This window comes from Anas acuta, chromosome 14, assembly GCF_963932015.1.
Source record: "Anas acuta chromosome 14, bAnaAcu1.1, whole genome shotgun sequence".
Lineage (NCBI taxonomy): Eukaryota > Metazoa > Chordata > Aves > Anseriformes > Anatidae > Anas > Anas acuta.
Window position 1 is genome coordinate 6,061,003 of NC_088992.1, and position 21,386 is coordinate 6,082,388.

At 50.2% G+C, this 21,386-nt stretch overlaps 2 protein-coding genes across 3 annotated transcripts; both read right to left on the reverse strand.

Moving 5' to 3' along the window:
* Positions 1–148: 148 nt before the first annotated feature.
* On the reverse strand, positions 149–8,051 carry RBM22 (RNA binding motif protein 22). The gene is made up of 11 exons (XM_068697905.1): positions 7,901–8,051; positions 7,346–7,399; positions 6,402–6,431; positions 5,509–5,641; positions 5,128–5,228; positions 4,741–4,913; positions 3,957–4,157; positions 3,298–3,462; positions 2,732–2,820; positions 2,056–2,187; positions 149–1,363 (listed from the first exon to the last, which is right to left on the reverse strand). The coding sequence occupies exons 1-11, from the start codon at positions 7,952–7,954 to the stop codon at positions 1,233–1,235; spliced, it is 1,263 nt and encodes a 420-aa protein (XP_068554006.1). The 5' UTR covers positions 7,955–8,051; the 3' UTR covers positions 149–1,232.
* Positions 8,052–8,214: 163 nt separating this feature from the next.
* DCTN4 (dynactin subunit 4) lies at positions 8,215–19,753 on the reverse strand. Of its 2 annotated transcripts, XM_068697906.1 has the most exons (15): positions 19,557–19,753; positions 18,757–18,827; positions 18,208–18,386; positions 17,279–17,322; positions 16,397–16,504; positions 15,783–15,803; positions 14,787–14,860; positions 14,578–14,690; positions 13,175–13,284; positions 12,100–12,173; positions 11,633–11,687; positions 11,039–11,146; positions 10,650–10,747; positions 9,023–9,968; positions 8,215–8,984 (listed from the first exon to the last, which is right to left on the reverse strand). In XM_068697906.1, exons 1-14 carry the CDS (start codon positions 19,689–19,691, stop codon positions 9,755–9,757), a joined length of 1,404 nt encoding a protein of 467 aa, XP_068554007.1. In that variant the 5' UTR covers positions 19,692–19,753; the 3' UTR covers positions 8,215–8,984; positions 9,023–9,754. The 2 variants fall into 2 exon arrangements, with proteins under 2 accessions (XP_068554007.1, XP_068554008.1); XM_068697907.1 differs by lacking the exon at positions 15,783–15,803 and having other exon boundaries at positions 19,557–19,751.
* Positions 19,754–21,386: the final 1,633 nt, after the last annotated feature.

Consider the following 21,386-nt stretch of genomic DNA (forward strand, 5'->3'; position numbering starts at 1 on the left):
CCTCCAGGGAAGGCCAGCTTGTGCTGCAGCCCTGCCGCTGGTGCCATGGATCCCCTGGCACAGCCCACTCCTCACCCCGGCTTTGGCAGCAGCTGAAAAAATCAAAGTCCTCAGCCGCCCTGCTCCAGGAAGCAGGGTTTAAGCAAAGTGTTGAAAAACTCATGTATTTAATGTATTTTTTTTTAAACAAGCAAAGGAGTCTTCAGAACAGGTCCATCATGTTTTGCTTTACAGAAAGATGCCCACAGATGAGTTACATGAAAGCAGCAGACATACAGGGATCTCAAACTCCTCTAGCCATGTGCTCGTACGTCTTATTCAATGGCAGGCTCCATGCAGTTGCTCCTACACAAACGCTATAGTTGGAGCACAGAAAGGAAAGTTTCAGGTCTTATCAAATCAGAAAGGTGCTGGATCCATCCCAGAGTTTAAGAGGAGACTCTATCCAACTGCCTTGAAAGCCCTGATCGTGTTCTGAAAATGCACAGGATGAGTGTGCAGCCGTGCTGTGCTGCTGACAGCTGCAGGGGGGGCACACGAGCACCTTCTGGGGACCCACACCAGGTTAAAACTGCCAACCTGTCACTCCAGGTCACGCCTGCAGCACCAGGGGGCTGCTTGCACAACCCAACTTTTCTTGCTCGGGACACGCAGGATTAGAAGTGAAGCACCAGAAGGTTTTTTTCTGTTACAAGTCTTTAAAAAGTAGGGAAAAAAATAATTCTGTGGCGCTAGTAAGGCAAAGCCATGGGTTTGGCACATTGACAAGCTTGTTTTTCAGCTCTTCTTCAGTCCTGGCTCAATGCTACACGATTAATAGGTCATTAGGGTCACAATTCAGTGGCTACTTGACACAGAGAAGTCTCTCGTTACACTTAAATAGTCCACAGTGTTCAGACTGAGGATATCAAACGGGCTTGAAGAGGGTTTGGTTTTTGTTTTTCCAGAAGTTTATTTCAAAAGTGTGCAAATGGGATACACTACGAGCACTTAATCCTGGTACACCTGATCCACAGCCCCCCCCCGACAGCCCTTCTGTCTGCCCCCCACCCCCCGGTACTAAACGGAAGACCCGGGCTGCATCGACGGTAACGGTGACGCGGAGCTCAGCCTGCCCAGCGTCTGCAAGCAGGGAAAGAAGGCTGCTCTAGCTCACCCACAGCTCAACATACGGCACTACCATGGTAACTAGAAAATGACATTTACTTAAATGACAAGGGCGACACGATATGCTAGGGGCTGCTGTGCTTTCCCGCGTGGGCACCCATCCTCTGGGGATCTTGGGACGGGTAGTGAATGGGGCCCGGAGCTCTCATGAAGGGAGGCGGCGGCCCCATGGCGTGGAACATGTGTGGTCCAAAACCTGCAGGAAGAGTTGTTGCGTTGAGACACAGCACGAGAGCAAACCCCACAAATATCCCGCTGTTTGAAACTGCCGATGGAAACTGCTTGGCCACCAGCTGCAACTCAGAGAGGCGCACAACTCCCACAACTCCTCAAATTCCTTCCCTCTTCCCAGTAAAACTGGGAGCAATCCTTACCCAACACACTCCTAGTCACAGATATGAGCTGGTGGGGGACTGGCATGGGTGACTATCTAAATGCTTTATGGGATTTATGGGATGCCAATCTAAATGCTTTCTGCTCAGCTGTGGAGCAACTAGAGACTGACACCCCACAAAAAGCCCTCCAGACAGATGCATGTGCACAAACACAGGCTTGTGTTCAACCAGCTGTGGAAATACCCCCTGAAGTTCAGGTCAGTGCAGCGTTTACACAGCCAGCAAATGCGCCAGGTAGGTGTGAATACCCATACCAGGGATCTGTAACGTGCCTGAAAACTTGCAGGTGATTACCCACCACAACAGGCAGCTCAGTTTAATCAAACTGTGCTGACAGCTCCTTTTATGGCATTGTTTCAGCCTGTATCATCAGGAAAATCAAAGCAGGGATGCCTCAGTGCTGCAGTTAGGCTGAGCAAGGAGGAGCAGACCTCCAGCCCGCTGCGCTGGAACACCAATTTAGAAACCCTCATCAAAGAGGAAAAACAAGTACCTGGAGGTGGTGGCGGAGCAATGCCAGGAGGTGGTGGCAAGGCAATGTTCACCACAGCTGGAGGGCCACTTGGAGGTAGGTTGAAGTAATTTGCAGAAGCCTCCTCTTCTGCAGCTGGAGGAGGTGGGAGAGCTGCAGGAAAAAAAAAACAACAAACACGTACTGTGGTTATGGAAAACCTCATCTCTCCATCAAGAAATGCAGGCACATCTGCCTCCGAGGAGGAGGCACAACCAATTCTTCCACAAGGGCAAACTGCTGCTACTGCCACATGTTCGAGGTGGAGCAAGGAACAGAACTGCACCAATCCCCGGAACACTCCCCACTTTACTCCAGCAGAAACCAGCTTTGCTTTTTCCTTCACACAACACTCAATGAATTACAAAAACGTGAACAGCGTGGGTTGCCAGTATCTTGGACCTGAGTAACATTAATTAATGCAGCCTTAACTTTTCACTCATCACATGACAACCTCTCTTTCCAGCAAGAATTTGCTTCTAGACAAAGCTTGTTTCCCGTGCCAGGTTTTATCTGCTGCAAACCCACAGTCAGTGACTGCTCTGGGCTCACCAGTGCCTCTAGTGTCCTGAATTTAAAATGTTTTCAGAGGTTAACTCCAGCCTTTCTCATGGAAGTTCAGCATGAAACGTTTCAGTGATGAAAACTACTCCCTTACCTCCGGGAAGTCCTGGAACTGGTTCCAGCTTTATCCCAGATTCTGTGGTACCTTCTTTGTCCTTCTCTTTTCCTCTTGCTGCCTGAGACCTAAAGGACAGACAAAAATTTGAGAACAAGGATAAGAAAAGGCAGGATAAGCAGATATTTATACTGTAGTGGTTCCACATCATCTAATCTGGATCCATTTCTTCAGGCCAAGGATGAAAACCTCATTCCCAAAGATGGCTGATACAAAGTATGTAAATAACATTCACAAGGCCTGGAGTAGAAGCAGAACCATGAAACTCATCCAATGCCCTCAGCCAACACAACCCTTACACAGTTTGTGTCATATCCAACCCAGATCCTGCTACTGAAAGAAAAACAGACTGCAAGAGAACCCCAACTGTGTATCAGCTCAGTGCCTACTTCAGCTTAACGTCCATTGCAGCTCCTCAGGGCTGCATAAACTGAACAAAGACCCACAAAAAATGAATTCCATTTAAGAATCGAGCCCCTGAGGAGAGTGCTCACAAAGCATCTGAGAAAGAGGTAACGAGTGTGCACACCTCCCACCCCACTCACCTTCCCCATTTGACATTGAGCCTGCGGCCGTTGACGATGAGCTTGTTGAAGGATTTCTCAGCAGCCACTTCTGCAGCTTGCCGGGTGGCAAACTGGATGAAAGCACACTGCTGCCTCTGCACCACAGTTATCGTCCGAATTTCCCCAAACTGGTAGAAGTGATTTCTACGTGGAAAAACATGCATGTGAAATCCCGTTCCTCCTAGCTGCAGGGTAAGGTTTTGTGTGATGAAATCGATATGATCACATCCTTTCTTTTTCTCCATCACCACTTCTGAACAACCACTACAAATCAAGTCTCTTGGCTCCTGTGTGTCATTATGGAGCAATAAAATCACTGCAGCAGCTTTTCTCAGCGGTTGGCTAGACAGAAGGTATGGGGCCTTGTTGCAAAGCATAACAGTACCCCCAAGAGCTCAGGAGAATGACTCATCGTTAAGATTTCTCTCTTAATCAAAGCATTTTGAAGCATGCCTGTTTATCTGTTCTCCAACAAGCTGGTACTCCTCTCTACTTGCCCACCAACCAGTTCCCCATTAAGGAACACTGAAAGCCAGTGTTGTTTTGTTTTTTTTTCCTTGCAAGACAGATTCCCTCCCTTGAAGATGAGCAGCAGCCAAAGCATCAAATACAAAGGCAACACAGCTGCACCAACACACCTGAGATCCGATTCAGTGATGGTATCTCCGAGCCCTCCGACATACAGCGTAGTGATGGTCTTGTCATCAGGAGGGTCCAGTCGAGGCATGGTCGATGCTCGTTTCAGAAGCTTATCAGCCACGGGATCGTTAATTCCATAGTAACGATCTTTGATGTTCTGATCAGCCAGAGGATCATCTGGATCTGTAGGCTTCTCATGCCTAAGGTTCAGCAAACAAAGCATTTCTTAACACCAGTCACAGCTGCATCAGGTTGAAGTGACTACAACTGCTCCTCTCTCCTCTAAAGAACGTCTGGTTTGTAACCTTGTTGACATAAACAGGCCAAAATGCAACAAAAAGCCCCAAGAGCTTAGACTGCAGCTAACAACACGCTACAGGCAGGACCGCCTTCAGCTCTGAATGAATGGCACTTCTGAGAGCCGAGTATTCAGCACCACAAAGCACAAGAGCTGGATTTCAAACGGCCTCTTGTTCAAACACAAAGATCTCTGACGGAGGGGACTGATGCCACGAAGGGACGAAATGAACTACGCAGAAGAGCTGCAGTCACTGCTTTGGCCAAACACTACAAAACCACGCAGCAAATGCCTCACCACCGAGCTTGTCACAACAAAGATCCATTCAGTGGTGCTGCACGCCAGCTCCTTCAGGTTTCACACTGACCCCAATAATCACTGCATTGTGTCCCCTACCCACTGCAACATTTCCTGCTCCTCAGTCCCTAGGGGAAGATGTATCTGGCCACAGGGAACACATTTAACTGTTTGAAATGTACGTGTACCTGTAAGGACACTCTTCTCCTCGCTTGCATTCTCCTTTAACCCAGAAGGAGCAGATGTGAGGACGGTTACGTTTGTAGTACGGCGTGGTCCGCGCCAGCTTCAGTAGCATGTCACTGGTGGAAGTCGCTTTTCCTAGCGCGCCCACTGGTCTGGTGCCGTCAGAGTTGGCTATCTACACAGAAGTTAAAAGACAAATGATTTGCTGAGAGCTGTTACAGTATCAAACACTGTATAATATAAAAACATCAGAAGTAATGCACAGAATCAAAGCAAGCACGTGATTTTAAGATGACAGGTAATTCTTTTTCAGAGAAGGTGCATTTGGCCCCTTCCCTCCCTCATACACATCCACACAAACAGAACATGATTAAACCACACTTTCATACCTCCCGTTCCATGTTCTGGGTGTAATACTCTTTATTGACATCAGATTTAGGCATTTCATCCTTAAGGGAGAGTCCTGCATCTCGGACTTGGATTGGCAAACCTAGAATTAAACAAGCAAAAAATCCCTATGAAGCAGAAACCGAAAGAACAAAAAATAGCTCTTACATCCTGCATCAGCCAGAGGTAACTTATCTACTGCCCAGGTACACCAAGCTGTCCCTGAACCTTGGAAGAGATCTTATCAAGACTTGTTCTTCTCAAAGTCTGTCTGCAGACAACCACACCAACTTCATGCACACATTTAAAGCCATTTCACCAACTTTCATTTCAGAGGCAAGCAGAACTGCTTCCTCTCTTAGTTAATGCTTTTTGGTACTCACCATACTCCAGGTCAAGCAGGCAGGTCTGACAGACGTTCTTCAGCTTGCTGCACGTCTGGCACACTTCTGTTTTCTTGAAGCGCATGCGAACACCAGGGCACCAGCGGAACACTGTGAAGGGCCTGGCACAAATCTGAGAGACAGAAAGCAGAGAACTGAATCCCAAAGCACTGAACTTACCATTCAGGGTCTTGCATTATTAAAGATAAATTGGCAATTATTTGTAAATTGAACAGTCAATAGAATAGCAGCAAGCCCAGGGAGAGGTTATGGGACTTTTGGTCCAGATAAAAGCCACTGCCCTCTATGTTATCTGCAGGAAAGATGCATCTGCAGCCAATGCACGTGCAATCTGAGGAAGGAAAGCACGATTTCTACTCAAACCTTCTCCCCACCTCAGGTGACAACTGACAAAAGAAGCAGGGATGGACCTTAACTTCCATCAAGCCACAACAACTTTAAATATTTCCATCCCTCTCAGAAATAAACCTGGGTTATTTCTAACAGTAATCTCTAGCTGGCCAAGAATGACATGTTCACAGCAAACCCAAAACTCCAGTTATTTATGCACCGCTTAACAATAAAAAGAAACTTGCAACAGAAAGGACTGAACAAATTTAATGTTGCAATACCTTTAAACACAGTACAATGAGATTAGCAAAACCTAAAGATTCTGATAAACACGAGCAAACCCGAGGTCTGTCTGACCAGTAGTTTGACTGTTACAAGAACAGCCACGTAACAAAGCAGATTGTTGACCGACCTAAAATGTTACGCAGTTATGTATGCGTTAAGATGTTAACCCAGATAAGCACTTTCCTGAAGGCAGCAGGTATTTTATAAACATCACAACGTATTGCTCCTAGACGTGCTTCAAAACACAACAAACATACCTTGCATTCCTTTCCATACTTCTCTTTGGTCTGAAACACAATCAAAATCAAAAAAGAAAATGTGAGATATCATTAACTTGACCAAAAAAGACACAAAATATCAGTTACAGCACCGCATCCTCTCCCTTACATGCTGCACCAAGGCTCACCCACCCCCGTGTTTTGTGCTTAAGTGGAATCTTCCTTGGTTGGTGAACAGGACAAAAATAATCCTAAGAAACTCTCAACCCATTTTAGAATCACTCGTTTAAACAGAGTATGATGAGCCTTGCTTCATGTACTAGGAGAGGTGCAAATGAAATGGAATATTAATAGCCATGTTTAAACAAAGGTGATGTAATTATCTAAATCGAGCACAGAAAAACAAACCATTTCTGAACCCTTATTTCTATCAGCAATAAAATTTTGTTTCTTAAAAACGCTGTAATAGGTCTCAAAAAATTTGTGGAAAAGGAAACAAGGAGGGAACCTAAACCCTCATCCTCAGTAACACAGAAAAGCGGCACAGCACGGCCTGACTCAGCCTGAACGGACAGAACCAAGGTCAACAAGGCTTTAAATGACTGCCAGGATGCCTCCCTAAGGCAGCCTTAGCGTACCTTCACGGGTACAAACCCTGCACATCACAAACTGTGCTCATCTACTTAACGTTCCAGCAGCTCCCTGCAGCACACAGTTTCCTGGTCCCAGAGCTTTGTTTTCTGCTGTTTCCTGCCACCTTCCTCCCCTTTTTCCTAGCTTATTCCTACATCCTGTGCCCACCACCACGACATGACACACCAACAAAGGTATGAGCTAGATCCTGCTGTGCACAACCAGCTAATTGGGAGTGCAAACAGCTCAACCTCCTGTTTTCCAGCTTAGTTTTGCTCTCAGAACCGCAGAGTCCCTGGGCAGGCATCTGTGACTGGCCCAGCACAGGGCTGCTGTCACCACGCACGTACCATGCGAATGTAGGGGTTCTCTCCAAGACATGTCTGGCACAGAATAGGGAAATCCTGAATCGAGCAGGAAGAAAGAAAATGTGGAATTAGCAACGAAATCACTGCCGCAGGGCTTTAATCACCTCCTGCGCTAACACACCTGACTGTCACCCACCTGAGCACTGGGAGGGCACCAAAAGGCCGCCCTCAGGCACAGCCCCGAGCCCCCACCCGAATCCCTCTGGTGAGAGGCTCACAGCAGGCCGGCTGCTCCTGGTTTTCCCCTTTTTCGCCCAATTTTTCCCCAAATTTTCCCCCTTCTTCTTTTTTTCCCTTTTACCCTATCAGTGCCCGTCCATTTTTTCCCCTTATTCCCTTTTTTCTCTTTTTTTTCCCTTTTCCCCTGTCAGTTCCCGCCCCTCCCTGTCTCTGCCCGCCCCCCCCGCTGGCGCCCCTCACCCCCACACCCCGGCCTCGGGCCTGCCCCACGCCCCCAGCCCCACCCCGGGCTGTCCGAACGAGCCCATCCCCGTCCCCCCCGTTCCCCCCCAGTCCCCCCCCGGTGGCGGCGCTCACGGCGTCCTCCCAGTTCTGCCGGTTGTAGGTGTTGGAGCCCAGCGACGTCGACATGGCGGCCCCCGCGCCGCTCCGCCTCAGGGGGGAGGCGGAAGTGGCGTCACTTCCGGCGCCGCGGCGGGCGGGGCTGAACCATTGGGGCGAGGGGGACGGAACCATTGGGACGGGAGGGGGGGGGGGAACCCATTGGGATTGCGGACGAAACCATTCGGGCGGTGACAGGGGGGGGGAGATGGGGGACCGAACCATTGCGGAGGGAGGGGGGAGCCCAGAGGGAATGGGGGGAGAAACCACTGTGGAAGTGGGGGGGGCGCTGCCATTTTTATGCATTTATTCCTTTATTTTAACGATAATTAGTGTGATTATTTGCGACGGACAGCACGGGAGGCCGAGAGGCAGGCGGCTTTATTACTACAGCAGTCAAGCAGAAGGGCGGGGGGGGCACTCACACAGGGACAGACAGACGGACACACAGCCCCCACACAGCCCCAGGGGGCAATTTTGGGGTGTTTTTGGGGGCAGCGTTAAATTAGTGGGGTACAGGCAGGAGCTCCCGGCTGGCAGAGCCCCACATGAGCGTCTTTTGAGGAATTGAGCTGCAGGGGGCTGGCAGGGGGCCTGGCCCCCGCCACCACCACCACAGCAAGGCCTTGAGGCCAAGAGCTCAGCTGGGAGTGAAACTGGGGGCTCCTGAGGAGGGATCTGCTCCTGGAGGCCCTGCCCGTGATCACTGCTCGCAGCAGGGACTGCGGCCAGGTCACACCGCAGAGATCTGTCCCCATGGGTACAGGGTGCACTACTGACAGCACAACGCTCCTAGTACAACGCTCCTTCCTCCTGCACTCCCCTCCCACAACTGGAAAAAAAGACAAAGCACCAACCTGGCCAACCTCTGCAGCTCCTTTTTGTATACTGGGCCTAACTTGAACTCTCCACGTTTAAGTACTCTTCACTTGCTATCTTTTAACACACACCTATTAATACCAAGACTGCCAGGCAGCCTCTCAGGACCGCTGCTGCCTCCGCAAAGCAAGGCAGCAGGATCTGCTTTCCCAGCTCGTAATTATCTATCATGCTGGATCTGCTTTCCCAGCTCGTAATAATCTATCATGCTACCAACACCCAGCTCGCAACACAACGGGCTCACAGCGCAGTTGGTCACCACTCAAATCCACGAACACTACAGTACACTACACTGGGAGTTTAAGGGCAAACCGACCATCTCCTTTGTGAAAAGACGCAGCACCCCGGCTAAGGAAGCTACATGTGCCAGGGGCTTTTCACGAAAATAAAAGGGTTTCGTGTCCGAGTGCTCCACGGTTACTTGAGGTCTCCTACAAGGAAGCAGAAAAAAGAGAAGAAAGCAGCATGCTGCTGGCAACAGACTTGCCAGAACGCAGCAGACCTTGCCACCTCCTAAAATACTTGTTCGAGAAGGGCGTAACTCTGTGTGAGATGAGACATTCACTATCAGGTACGTAACATTAGGTTTGCAGGCTGACATGAAGAAAAACCAATACGGGTTCTTTTTTTTTGTTGACACAGCCAAATTCAGCCAGGAGTAGTGCAAACCTGGAGAAAGCTAGCTCGTTCTGCGTGCTAACACACGTGCTGCAAGTTAAACTAGCCTGTGGCAGTGTAGGGAAGCAGAGCGTTAGTGGGCACTACGATAAGAGGAGAACAAACCATCCCGAAGCACAGCACCCCCACCCCGCAGCCTCCTCCTCGTGGCCTGGCTGGGTTGCGTGGCGCACACCCACACAGCAGAGGAGCTGAGAGAAGGTTTCACCAGGGCGCACTCGTTCACTGACAGTCCGTCCTGCGGCCAGCCACTGGGACACAATTCGGGAGCTTTTAGGGGAGCACTGGGCCGAGGCTGAGCTCGACATGGTGGGTGAGCCAGATGACCTCGGAGATCTGGTCGCCTTCCTCGCTGGGCCGGATGGGAGCAGCCAGGTTTTTGAACTCGTGCTTCATCTTAAAGCTCACGGTCACTTCGCCCTCCTCTTTCTGTGGGGTGACCTTGATGAAAACTCCTACCTTATTGGCTTTTCGGAAGGCAATAATGCTGCAAGGCAGAAAACAAAAGAACTGGGTCAGCCGAGTTCTCCAACAATTGTTCTGAGAGGCTCATTCTGGTGCCGTGTCAGAGGGATGCTCAGTTTACAGCCCGCAGGCTGCACATGCCCTGCCAGAACAATTCTCCTGGTGTGTAGCTTGCTCCCTGCTGCTCTTCTTCCAGGAGACAGCAGCCCCTCCTGCCCCGTGAGCAGGATGTGGTACCCCCTTCATGCTGGCAGCTGACAAACCCACCACACAGAACAGGCCTGCTTTGGCCACAGGAGTTACAGACCCCGTTGTGCAACAGGGAGAGGCTGTAATATTTTAGCTCCAGTTGCTCTGTAAGAGCCTGCAGAGCATATTCCACTCTGAGGCCTGGAGGTACCTCTGTTGCACCCCTACTGCATAATTCTGGGCACTCCTGTGAACCCTCTGCTTACAGAGGAGAGGATTTCAAAGTATTCCCAGAGAGAATCAGTACCAGCACCTGTAACCCAACCCTTGCCTTAGATCAAACATCTCCTGAAGAGTCCAAACCACAAACAGAAAAAAGATTTGCACTGCTAATCTCTGACCGAAATATGTGGTCAATGTAACATGAAGTACTGACGAGAGAGGAGAGCAAATTACTTGGTTCAAGTGCCAAGTATTTAAGGGGCAGGATGCCCACAGAACAGACCGCACTCACTCAGGGTCATCCTGGAAGTCTTGAGGCTCTGCCAGCTCATCATACTCTGCTGCAGCATCTTTGCCAGCCAGAATTAGCTCCTTGGGAGGAACTGCCACCTGAAATGACACAAAGAGAAGCAGCCTTTTAGTACTCACCACCTACACTACAAGCAGGGCAGAGCACTCCCCTTCTGAGGCCTGCCTTACGATGGCTTAACAGAAGTGATTCATCCTTGGCTTTCCTCTCTAACAGTGCCCAGTTACCACTCTGCCTAGAAGTTGTGCATTTCTCCCCTGGGCTCTGGATCTCAGTGAGCAGACACCATTTTAAAATGCATTATGAGCTGACGCTTACACTGGTGATGGTCATTTAAGCCTCCAAGGAAGAAAATCAGGAGGGCACAGTACCTTGGCAGTGCTGTTGATGTTGTCAGGGTCTCCCTCCTCACACTCCAGCAGCGTGACGTGTGTGATGTTCTCCACCGGATTGGTCAAAGTCAGAAGAACTTGGCTTTCCTGGAAAAGATTCAAGAATCCCAGGTCAAGAAGTAATTATTCTAAAAGTCATCTTTACTGTGAGCACCCCCACATCCTGTGACTGATTAACACCTTCAAAATTGTCTCAGGTACTCAAAGGACTGAAAGCAAAGAGCCCCGTTCTGTACAAAAGGTGGCAATGTCACACAGCACTCTTTTTAATAGCAGAAATGCATGTCTTTGGACTCTAGCCCAGATAGCAACCCCACACCTTTTATTCATCAGCTATAATCATGTACTTGCAATGCCAGACATCACAGCACACCGTGATCTACTCATGCAGAGTGACAAGTACACGCAGCGTTATTCTGACCACTCCCTTAAACCCTGTGCCCTCTCTGCAAGGAGCAGAGTCTTCAGGAAACATTCATCACACCGTGCAAGCTCCCAAGAAGATCCCACGTGCACACCTCTCAGCTGTGACTCACCATAAAACGTTTCTGGAAAAAAAAAAAAAGCACTGACCTTCATGTAGCGCAGGTTGGGAATGGACATGATCCTCACTTCAGGGATATAGTTCCTGCAAGGAGAACAAAGCAAATGGGCACAAGGAACTGTGCAGCTGTCTGAAACCTAAGTGTGTAGTCATAGGCTTCCAGCAAGACACGTTCTACACTACAAGAGTTGAGCTTACATCAAACAGATAAATAAAGTGCCCTTTTGCTACGTAAGGCTAATTCTTTTAACTCCCGCTATGACATGGGGCTGGAACAGCACACCATCCCTTCTTTTAAACTGGTCTTCAGCAGATTATGAAGCAATCTTACTGAAAATTTACCCAAATAAATACAAAAGGCGATTACATCATTGTAAGAAATGACACAATCAATCATACAAGAGGTCAAATCAAAAGCACAAAAGAAATGGAAATACAAGGCTTTAACTAAGCGTTGGTAGGCAGTTGTTACTCCCAGCCCCTGCATCTTACTTACACAGCAACCAGCTGGATCTTGAACTTGATAGATGTTGGATTGAACTCTGGTTTGCTCAGGTTATGTTCACATTTCTAGAAGCAAAGATATTTTAGTAAACACCAGAAACAGCGTGCAGTCACAAACTGATGAATCAGAGCTGCAGGCACAGTGCCACCAGCCACAGCACTACCCCTCTAGCACAGCGCACGTAACAGCTATCTTGGGGTGCACGCAGTCAGACCGGTGTCAGGTTATTGATATTTTTGAAAACGTCATTCCAGCAAAGCTAGTGCAACCTCAGAAACACAGGATTCAGAACCAGGATGAAAAATACTCAGACACTGAATGCAGCAGGAAGAAGGCACAAGTAACTGCAGCCCTTTGACTTATGCTCCAAAATCCATTGAATAGCCGACAGCTGCAACCCAAAATTGATCTGCTCACAGACTGCTCTTCCAATACAGGCCCAGCCTGATGTTAATTATTTCTGAGAAAATAATCTGCATTTGCAAAGCACTTTGCATCTTGAATACTTAGGAGAATACTGCTCTATTAGCCTGGGAACTAGATCAATATCCCCATTTCACTGAGAAAGCAAGCAGCTTTCTGAAGATGATGTAGCAAGTCAAAGGCAGAACTTGGATTTAATTCTTGCTTGTCTTTGCAGCTCTCTGCTTTTCCACTCTTTCTGCCTTCATTCCAGGGGCAGTATCACCACTCTACGGTGCCTATCACTAATATGTTGTTTACTGACTTGATTTTTGTCTTTAATAATAGCAGAATTTTGTAATGCCAAGTGTACTGGCTGCTTTCTTCAAGTCCTCTGCTAGGCACAGTGCACAGACACTTCTGCAAATCCGCCTTTGTGCCTTTGTGTGTCTTTGACAGTGTGGCTACCCCTTCACATTTGTAGTCCCATCAGAGATGTGACAGTTTCCCTTGTAACTGATAACAGCACCGAGAGAACGTTCTAGAGAACTTACAACAACAAGAAGCATCTGAGCAGCTTCTTCTAAAGAGAAATACAGAGCCCATTTCCCCACAGCCCAATTTCTGTGAGCCTACAAGTGCTGTTTTGTATTTAGCCACCTACCCGGCAGCGCAGCGAGCGTTTGATCAGGAGATGCTTGTGACGTGGGTAGAGCTGGGAAGCACAGATCGGCTGGAAATCGGGCTGCAGCAAACGCTGATGCAGGGTCGTCACTGGGTGCACAAGAGAACACAAACCAAGTTCAAGCCTTGCCCAGGCACTCGAACTCAAGCTAGACTGTAAATATGTGCTGTGCTAACTGCACGTGTGCAGTGCGCTGTGCAGAGTTTAATTTCACCTGCACCCACTAATTCAGAAGCCACTGGTAAGTGTCGCTGCTCCTAGCAGTGAATGAACACAAGGGTAAGAGGGGTAAAAAGGGCTGCCCTGACTGGGCATGGTAACATTTGTACAATACAAGTGCCAAGCCAGGAGGAACAAGAAACCCCGATCTGTTTTTGAAGCTCAGCTGAGATGGCAAGAGTATTTTATTGACATCTAGAAAACAAACCATGCTTTTGCAAAGGGCAAATCAGATTTCATAGCCACAGCAGGGCACTGCACAAGTAGAACATCCAGCTTCTCCGTAAGGAGTTTGCATAATTCAGACTCATGCAGAGAATTAGTGACTGCATAGTTCCGAAGGCAAGGAACCACAGTGGCCAAACTCCCCGTGGGTTTCTCCCCCAAAACAGGCTCCTGGTGAATACCCCAGTGCCTAACAGGCCGCGAGCCACCTGGCTGCCCCCCTGCCAGGGAACCACTGTGAGTTGTTTTCTCCACCAGCATCGTATTTTCACAACTCTGACGGAGTTTTACCACAAAGATGCTCTGCCCCGTTCCAGAAAGCTCTCATGAACTGATGTTGGTGGACTTCGTGGTCCCACAGAACTACTGAGGACACCCGACCTGCTTAAAGCCACCTCAGCAGGAAGTCCACATCGCTTCCTGTACCCGCTGTTTTGTCCCATTCACCCCCCAGTTTTCTGGGCCGATTTACAATATTTGCTGATTAAATCACGAGCCAGCTAAAGCGTCCGCAAGCTGTTCCAAGCTGATGTCAAAATAACGCACAATTGTTACTGAACAGGCCAATTAAAGCGCCAACTCCCCAGCAGCACAACCACTTCCTTATTTCCTGCTACTATTTGAAAAAGAACGTCAGCCCTTTCCTCCATCCAAATCTTGACATTTCGCATGCAGAGGAACCAAGACCAAAAAAAAAAGAGGAAACAATAGTAAAGAGGCCTGCTGGTTTTGGCTCTGAGCTTTTCTCATATAACACAAAGCTGAGCTGCAATCAAAATTACCATTTAAAAGGTCAAAAAAAAAAAAATCACACCATTTCAACAACAATGTAAAAATTACTAAAGCCTCAGAGCACTAGGAACTCTACTGGCAAGTCTCCAAGCACTGCCCATGTTATAAAATGGAACGGCAGAAGTGCCGGGCCATTAAGGCATTACCCTCTGTCAGGTTGATTGGTCTGGTGTAGTAATCCTCAGGAAGAGGTTCCACTTCTTCCACTGCATCAGCTGGCTCAATCTTGATCTCCTTTTGGTCTTCACCTTCTTTCAGACTGATACAAAGTAAGGGAAAATGTGGTCAGAGAGAACACCTCCTCCCCTACACCTCCTGTCCTTCCCACAGAGATAACCCCAACCCAGGAACTCACGAGAGTCCAGCGAGAGCACTGATCGGGGCGCCGGGCCTCTGGCGTTGAAGCCTGGTTCCCAGGCCGTATTTGTCCTACAGGGAAAAAGGTGCTGTCAGAAAAAAGCTTCTGTCCTGCTTCCTGCCAGGACAAAAAGACCTCCTGCAAACTCACCCTTTAAAAACTGCATGACAAGCATAGGGAAACAAGCAAATTAAAGCAAAAAGGGAAAGGTATTCAAGGCCTCCCAAGATTATTTTTCCTGCTCAAGCTGTTAGTAAGGAGAAAACAATTACCACTACGCTGCAGCCTGGAAGAGGCAGGTGTGTGTGCACTGCTTATAAAATTGTTTCTTCCCTTAACCACCAGCCTGCACTACTGACGTGTTCTCTGTACTGAACAAGTAGTGCAGAATGAGTTCAACTGCCTAAGAACTGGGTAAACACGATTATGTGTCCATCTGAGATGCTCTGCAGCGCTCCTAGAAGCAGCTGGAGCCTTCAGCTTCCTCTGAGCCTTGCAGCTCTAACTTAGTTACTCTGACTCTCTTGCAAGGCACCACGGCTTGGCAGGAACAGCTGAGCTACCCCCCAGCTTCCTACAGCTGAGAAGCACACAAGACGTTAGGAAGCAATCTTCCTTCCGGGCAGAGCTGAAAATCCAATTCTCACCAAATGAGAAATGTGAGCGTCAGCCCTGGTGATTCTTCAAGGATCAGGAGACTGATGTCAGTGCCGTTTCCCCCCGGCAGGTAAGATGTCTGTGTCTTGGCCAGGCTTTGTGACGGAATGCTTTTAAACCACATGCTACTTACCCAAAGGCACTGCCTGCTTCTAAGCTAATAAGCAGTATTTTTTGCAACACGTTACCCTCTAAACTAGCTAGCCCTCGGGTGCCTTTGTTCTAGGCACGTCCAAGTCAGAGGCCCTGAGGACAGGTGACGAGCAGGACACGTTACTGCCCTTCAGTTGGTACCGTGAGAGCTTTAACAGCAGCAGAAACCGGGAAGAGACTTACCACTACGTGTATAGTGTGTTGCTGTGGAGAGCCCCCAAAATAGCAGCAGGTAGCAACGGAGACAAAAAATGCAGCCATAAGACACAAGCAAGGGCACAGAGCAGGCACAGTTAATTGAGAAGTAGCAAGCATACGCAGTACCTAGCTGAACAAAGTAAGCATTTACCTGGCAGGTACAATAAACAAGTTATTCAGGCCATAATCGAGTGTTAAAGTTCAGTTCAGATGAGATTTCACGCAGCAAAGCGCAGGATAATTCTGATCTGTTACCGAGCAGTGGTATGAAACTGTCCTGAGAGCTACCACTGGTATCATGAGTGCAGTTGTGCTGCATTTCACTGCTGGATAACGTATTCCTTCAGCTGGCAGCTACAAACCCTTCTGGTGCTATCAGAGAGGACTATCAGAGAGTGAGGCAAGGCAATACACAACGCGGGCAAAACTGCTCGTCCCCAAAGAAACCCAAGTGCCCTAGTGCATTTTCTTCATGATCTCAGTTAGGAACAAATAAAAAAGCAGAGCAGCCCTATCATGCTACCACTCGGCTAAGTTTCCAAGCTGCTGCTGCTGCACATCGCTGCTCCTGCGCTGGCAGCACGGTGCTCACAGCTCACCGAGAAGGCCAGCGGCATGTAGTTTCGGCGTCGCACCAGCTTCTTGCGGTCCCGCTCGATCTTCTCCTTCTGAGCCAGCTGCTGGTAGTACTCCACCAGCTTGTTAATCTGCAGGGACAAGGAGGAACAGATACACGGTGAAAGGAGAACAAACGCCAGACCAGCTGCAGGAGCCGGCGTGTCTTAATATTTCTGTGTCTTAATTCTGTGCCTCAGCAGTTTGGGTTAGTGCTGCAATCAGCACCTCCCCACCCAGAGGCTGATTTATGTTCAGTGCAGAGTCCTGACTGGTGGCAAGGAAAGGTCACAGAGGTGCAGTTCTGTTTTCCAGATCCTCTAAGCACTGCTGATCAGAAAGTAAGTTCTGTTCACATGAAGAAAGCCCACCAAGTATACTGCATGGCAGTAACTGGGCATAAGCCCCTTTTAGATTCAAGCCTTTTCTTCTTCCAGAGCAATGTGCAAGTTTTTAAACTTGACTGCAGTAAGAGTTTTAAATGGAGACCAGTAAAGCAAAATCTGATGTGCTCTGTCACAGGCTAGCAGCACTCTCCCTTAGCTAGCAGCCTTCCCCACGTTTCCCCAGTTCCCCAAGACACGCAGACACAACATGCTCATTAGTTTCATTTTAACAGTGCTGCTAGACATGACGTTTGCAACCAAGTTTCTTCTGAACTTGGATTTCACACCTTGGCATCCATGGAAGAGCCTCTCAGAGGCCTCCCTTCCACTGAATTCAGTCAAGATAGAGATCATGAGCTGGACCTGGCATCTGGAGAATTACATAGGTGCAGAAAAAGCGATCGAGAGGGCTCAGCACCTCTAACAGCTCTTTCTAGCTGATGCCACCGCAGCCTAAGCACGGCCTTCTCCTTCACTCACCCTCTGCGTGTGGGGATTCTCTGGTTCCTGCCAGCCGCCACTAGCTGTGTGAGAAAGAGAAAGAACAAACTCCTCAGGAGAAGGTTTCTTGATTCTACACAGAAATCACCAATACGCTTGAAACATGACTTGCCCTATGCTCACTACGCTTATCATTACAGATCTTCAAGCTCATACCTGCATAACTATCTACCTCTGAAAGCTTTTCCCAGGCAGGTTTGGGTTGAAGTCACTTGCCCAGCTTTTATACTGTGTTTTTAAACAACTGCTGCTTGACAGATGCTCAGCACAGCACGCAGCAGCATGCAATTAAGTTTACAAGAACACTCTCTTATTTCTAGCTGCCCGTGTCCCTGCATCTTCAGCTCCAAGTCTACAGTCACAGGAACACCAGAAATCAAAGAGGACCTGCTTGGTCTACTCAGCCTCGCTCCTGGAGCCAGACAGACGCTTTCTGCGTGCCTTACACGTCAAGAAATAGATAAAAGCTTTGTTCCAGTGCTGTCATTAAGAGAAAAAAAAACAAGTGCAAAGACTAGCACCTCTGAAATAAGCCTGAGTAAACAAAAGTGACACAAAATAAACTAGGTTTCTATGCTGTTAGACTGAGCAACTTCAAAGACTCTGAAGGCGAACGAGCAAGCTCTCCAGAAGGGGCAGAGCCCACCGACTGACACAGCCCCGTGTTTTACAGCTTCCTCACGAGGCAGGTAACACGAGCCTGGCAGCAGGCCAGATGTTACACTCACTCAGCTCTGCAGCCAAGACTTCAGAGACAAATCATTTTCCTGTGAATTCCCCAACCGTGACTCAAAACCTAGACAAACATTACACCCACCATCCAGCCAGAAACCACCTTTGATTATCTTTTAACTTCCGAAAGACGCCGGACTCCTGCTGTTAGCCTCGTGCCTTTGCCTGTCACTTACCAACAGACTTATCTGCCATGCCCACATCCCGGGAAGTCCAGCGGCAAAACCCGCAGGCCAGGTAATAAGCTTTCTTCATCGTAGTTTTGGCCGGGTCATCGGGGAGCGGAGCAGGAATACTGGTGGCCCGGGTAGAAAGGGTGTGCATGCAGCAGGGGCAGTCAAAGCAGTTGGCACACCTGGAAAAGAGGAAAGCCTACGTGTGAGAGGGAGCTGACGAGGCCCAAACGCAGCCCACAGGCACAGGAGAATGCTTTCAATGAGCAAATCATGATTAAAATAGTAAATGTTCCTATCTAATGCAGCAGCACTAGAGGAATGGAGGAGTTTAGGGTCAATGGCAGCAATGAGAAATGTCTGGGTGATAGAAGGAACGCTTCTCTTTGTGGTTTGAGAGCAGGTCACCAAAAAAAGGATGACACCAAGGGTATGTGGCACATTGTGGGAAGGCACTTTGTCCCCTAACGGACTAAAACAACATGAGTGATGTGATTTCTGAGGAGAGCTTCAGGTGCACGTGGCTGAGGGGAGCGGAGGAGCCGCCCTTACCTGTTCTTCTTCAGCTTGGCTTCGGCAGAGGGCATGTTTTCCAGGCAGCTGGGGCAGTAGTGCGAGTCCACCTGCGGAACAGCACAGGGACGGGCCCAGGCGCCCCGTGAGGCCCCGGGTTTGGGGATATTTGTGGGGTTTGGCTCAGATCGGCCCCTCCCAGCCCAAACTGACCCCACTGCCCCCAGCCCCAATTACTGTTTAATTAATCCCTGTGTGGGGAGGCTCCTCAAGGCGAGGGGCTCAGACCAGACACGAAGGGGCCCTCCTCAGCCCCCGGGGCTGCCCGTGGGGGCTCCGTGAGGCACGTCCCCTTAATTTGTGCCGTTATTGTGTCAGAAAGCTTCAATAAACCACTTTTTTCTTTATTTTTCCTTTTATTTTCCTTGGTCACCCACCAGGCCAATCCCCACACGTTCCCCAAGCGCCTCCCCCCTGCCCTAGGGCCATTTAATTAATATTAATTAACGCTGTGGCAATTAGCCAGGAGCAGGCGGCGAGGCCTCCCCTCCTCTCGCCCTCCCCCCGCCCTGTCACCGCCCGCCGCCCCTCACACACCAACCCCCCTCACAACTCCCGCCCCCCCAGCCCGTCTCCACCAATCCCAGCCCTCCCCGCGCTGACTGACAGCACCGCTCAGCCAATCCACGTGCCGCGCCCCTCCCCCTCCCACACCCACCGCTCCCCGCTCTGCGCCCGCCCCCCGAGCCCCTCCACCAGCCAATAGCGAGGCTGGATGAGAAAGATCGACAGGCGAGGCGGCCAATGGGAGGGCAGCGGCGCGGCCGGGCCGGCGTTACCTCGTGCGAGACGCACTCGAGGGAGCGGAGCTCGCTGCAGTAGCGGCAGAAGTAGAGCAGCGGCAGCGGCGCCCGCAGCTCCTTCTCGCCGCGCACCAGGTACAGCACCCGCTCCGACTGCAGCAGCGACGCCATCTTGCCGGGGGAGCTGCGGCCGCCGCCGCGCCGCCGCGCTGACGTCACCGCGCAGCGCGCGGGAGGGACACGTCATCGCCCCGCCCCCTGCTGGGGGGGGTGGAGGCCACGTGACCAAAGGGGTTAACCCCTGCGGTGCCGCGGGGGAGCGGGGGGTGTGCAAGGGGTGTGCACGGGGTTATGTGTGCAAGGGGTTGTGCAATGCACAATGGTTTAGGCAAGGGTCTGTGCAGTGTGCAATGGTTTATGCACGAGTTTGTGCAGTGTGCACAGATTTATGCAATATGCAAGGGTTTGTGCAAGGGTCTGTGCAACGTGCAAGGGGCTGTGCAGTGTGCAAGGGGCTGTGCATGGATTTATGCAGCGTGCAAGGGTTTGTGCAAGGGTCTGTGCAATGCACAATGAGTTAGGCAAGGGTTTGTGCAGCGTCCAATGGTTTATGCAACAGTTTGTGCAACGTGCAAGGGTTTGTGCAAGGGTGTATGCAGTGTGCAATGGTCTGTGCATGCTTTTATGCAGCGTGCAAGGGTTTGTGCAAGGGGCTGTGCAATGCACAATGATTTAGGCAAGGGTTTGTGCAGTGTCCCATGGTTTATGCAAGAGTTTGTGCAGTGTGCAAGGGTCTGTGCATGCGTTTATGCAGCGTGCAAGGGTTTGTGCAAGGGTCTGAGCAGCGTGCAATGGTTTATGCAAGGGTTTGTGCAACGTGCAAGGGTTTGTGCAAGGGTGTATGCAGTGTGCAATGGTCTGTGCACGGCTTTATGCAGTGTGCAAGGGTTTATGCAAGGCTCTGTGCAATGTGCAATGATTTAGGCAAGAGTCTGTGCAGCGTGCAAGGGACTGCACAGATTTATGCAGCATGCAGTGGTCTGTGCAAGGGTCTGTGCAATGCACAATGAGTTAGGCAAGGGTTTGTGCAGTGTCCAATGGTTTATGCAAGCGTTTGTGCATCGTGCAATGGTCTGTGCACGGCTTTATGCAGTGTGCAATGGTTTGTGCAAGGCTCTGTGCAGCGTGCAGTGGCCGTGCATCACCTGCATGCCCCCCGCAGCATTGCAGTGGCCGTGCAGTGCTGTCAGGCGTGCGCCTGCCCGAGCAGGACGTGGTGGCACAGGGCACACCCTGGTAGCAGGGTCCCCACCTACCCTGTGGGTGCTGCGGGGCGCAGCAGTGCCCAAACCAAACCAAACCAAACCACACCAAGCGACCCAGCAGCAGCCCCGTGCCGTGGGATCCACCAAAACGCCCCGCAGAGTGCTCAGAGGGCACAAGGTGCAGCAGGACCCGGGTCCTGGCAATGCCACCGAGGCTCCCCGCGGGGTGTCCTGCAGCGTGTGCCCCCCCCAGCCCTGTCCCCAGCCCCTGTCTCTGGGTGCAGCTCCGGAGGGAAGCGGCGAGGCTTCCTCTGCGTGCTGATAACCCCCCGGCAGCGTCATCTGACGGCAGCAGCCAGCCCCAGGCAGGCTCCGTGCCCTCCTGCCCCATTGCTGAGTGCTCGTGGGCCTCTCCTGCTGCTGGTACCGTGTCTGGCCCTACAGCTGTCCCCGCGTCTGTCCCCATACCTGTCCCTACGTCTGTCCCCATATCTGTCCTGTCTGTCCCCATACCTGTCCCCACGTCTGTCCCTGTGTCCATCCTTGTGTTTGTCCCCATATCTGTCCCTGTATCTATCCCCACGTCTGTCCCTGTGTCCGA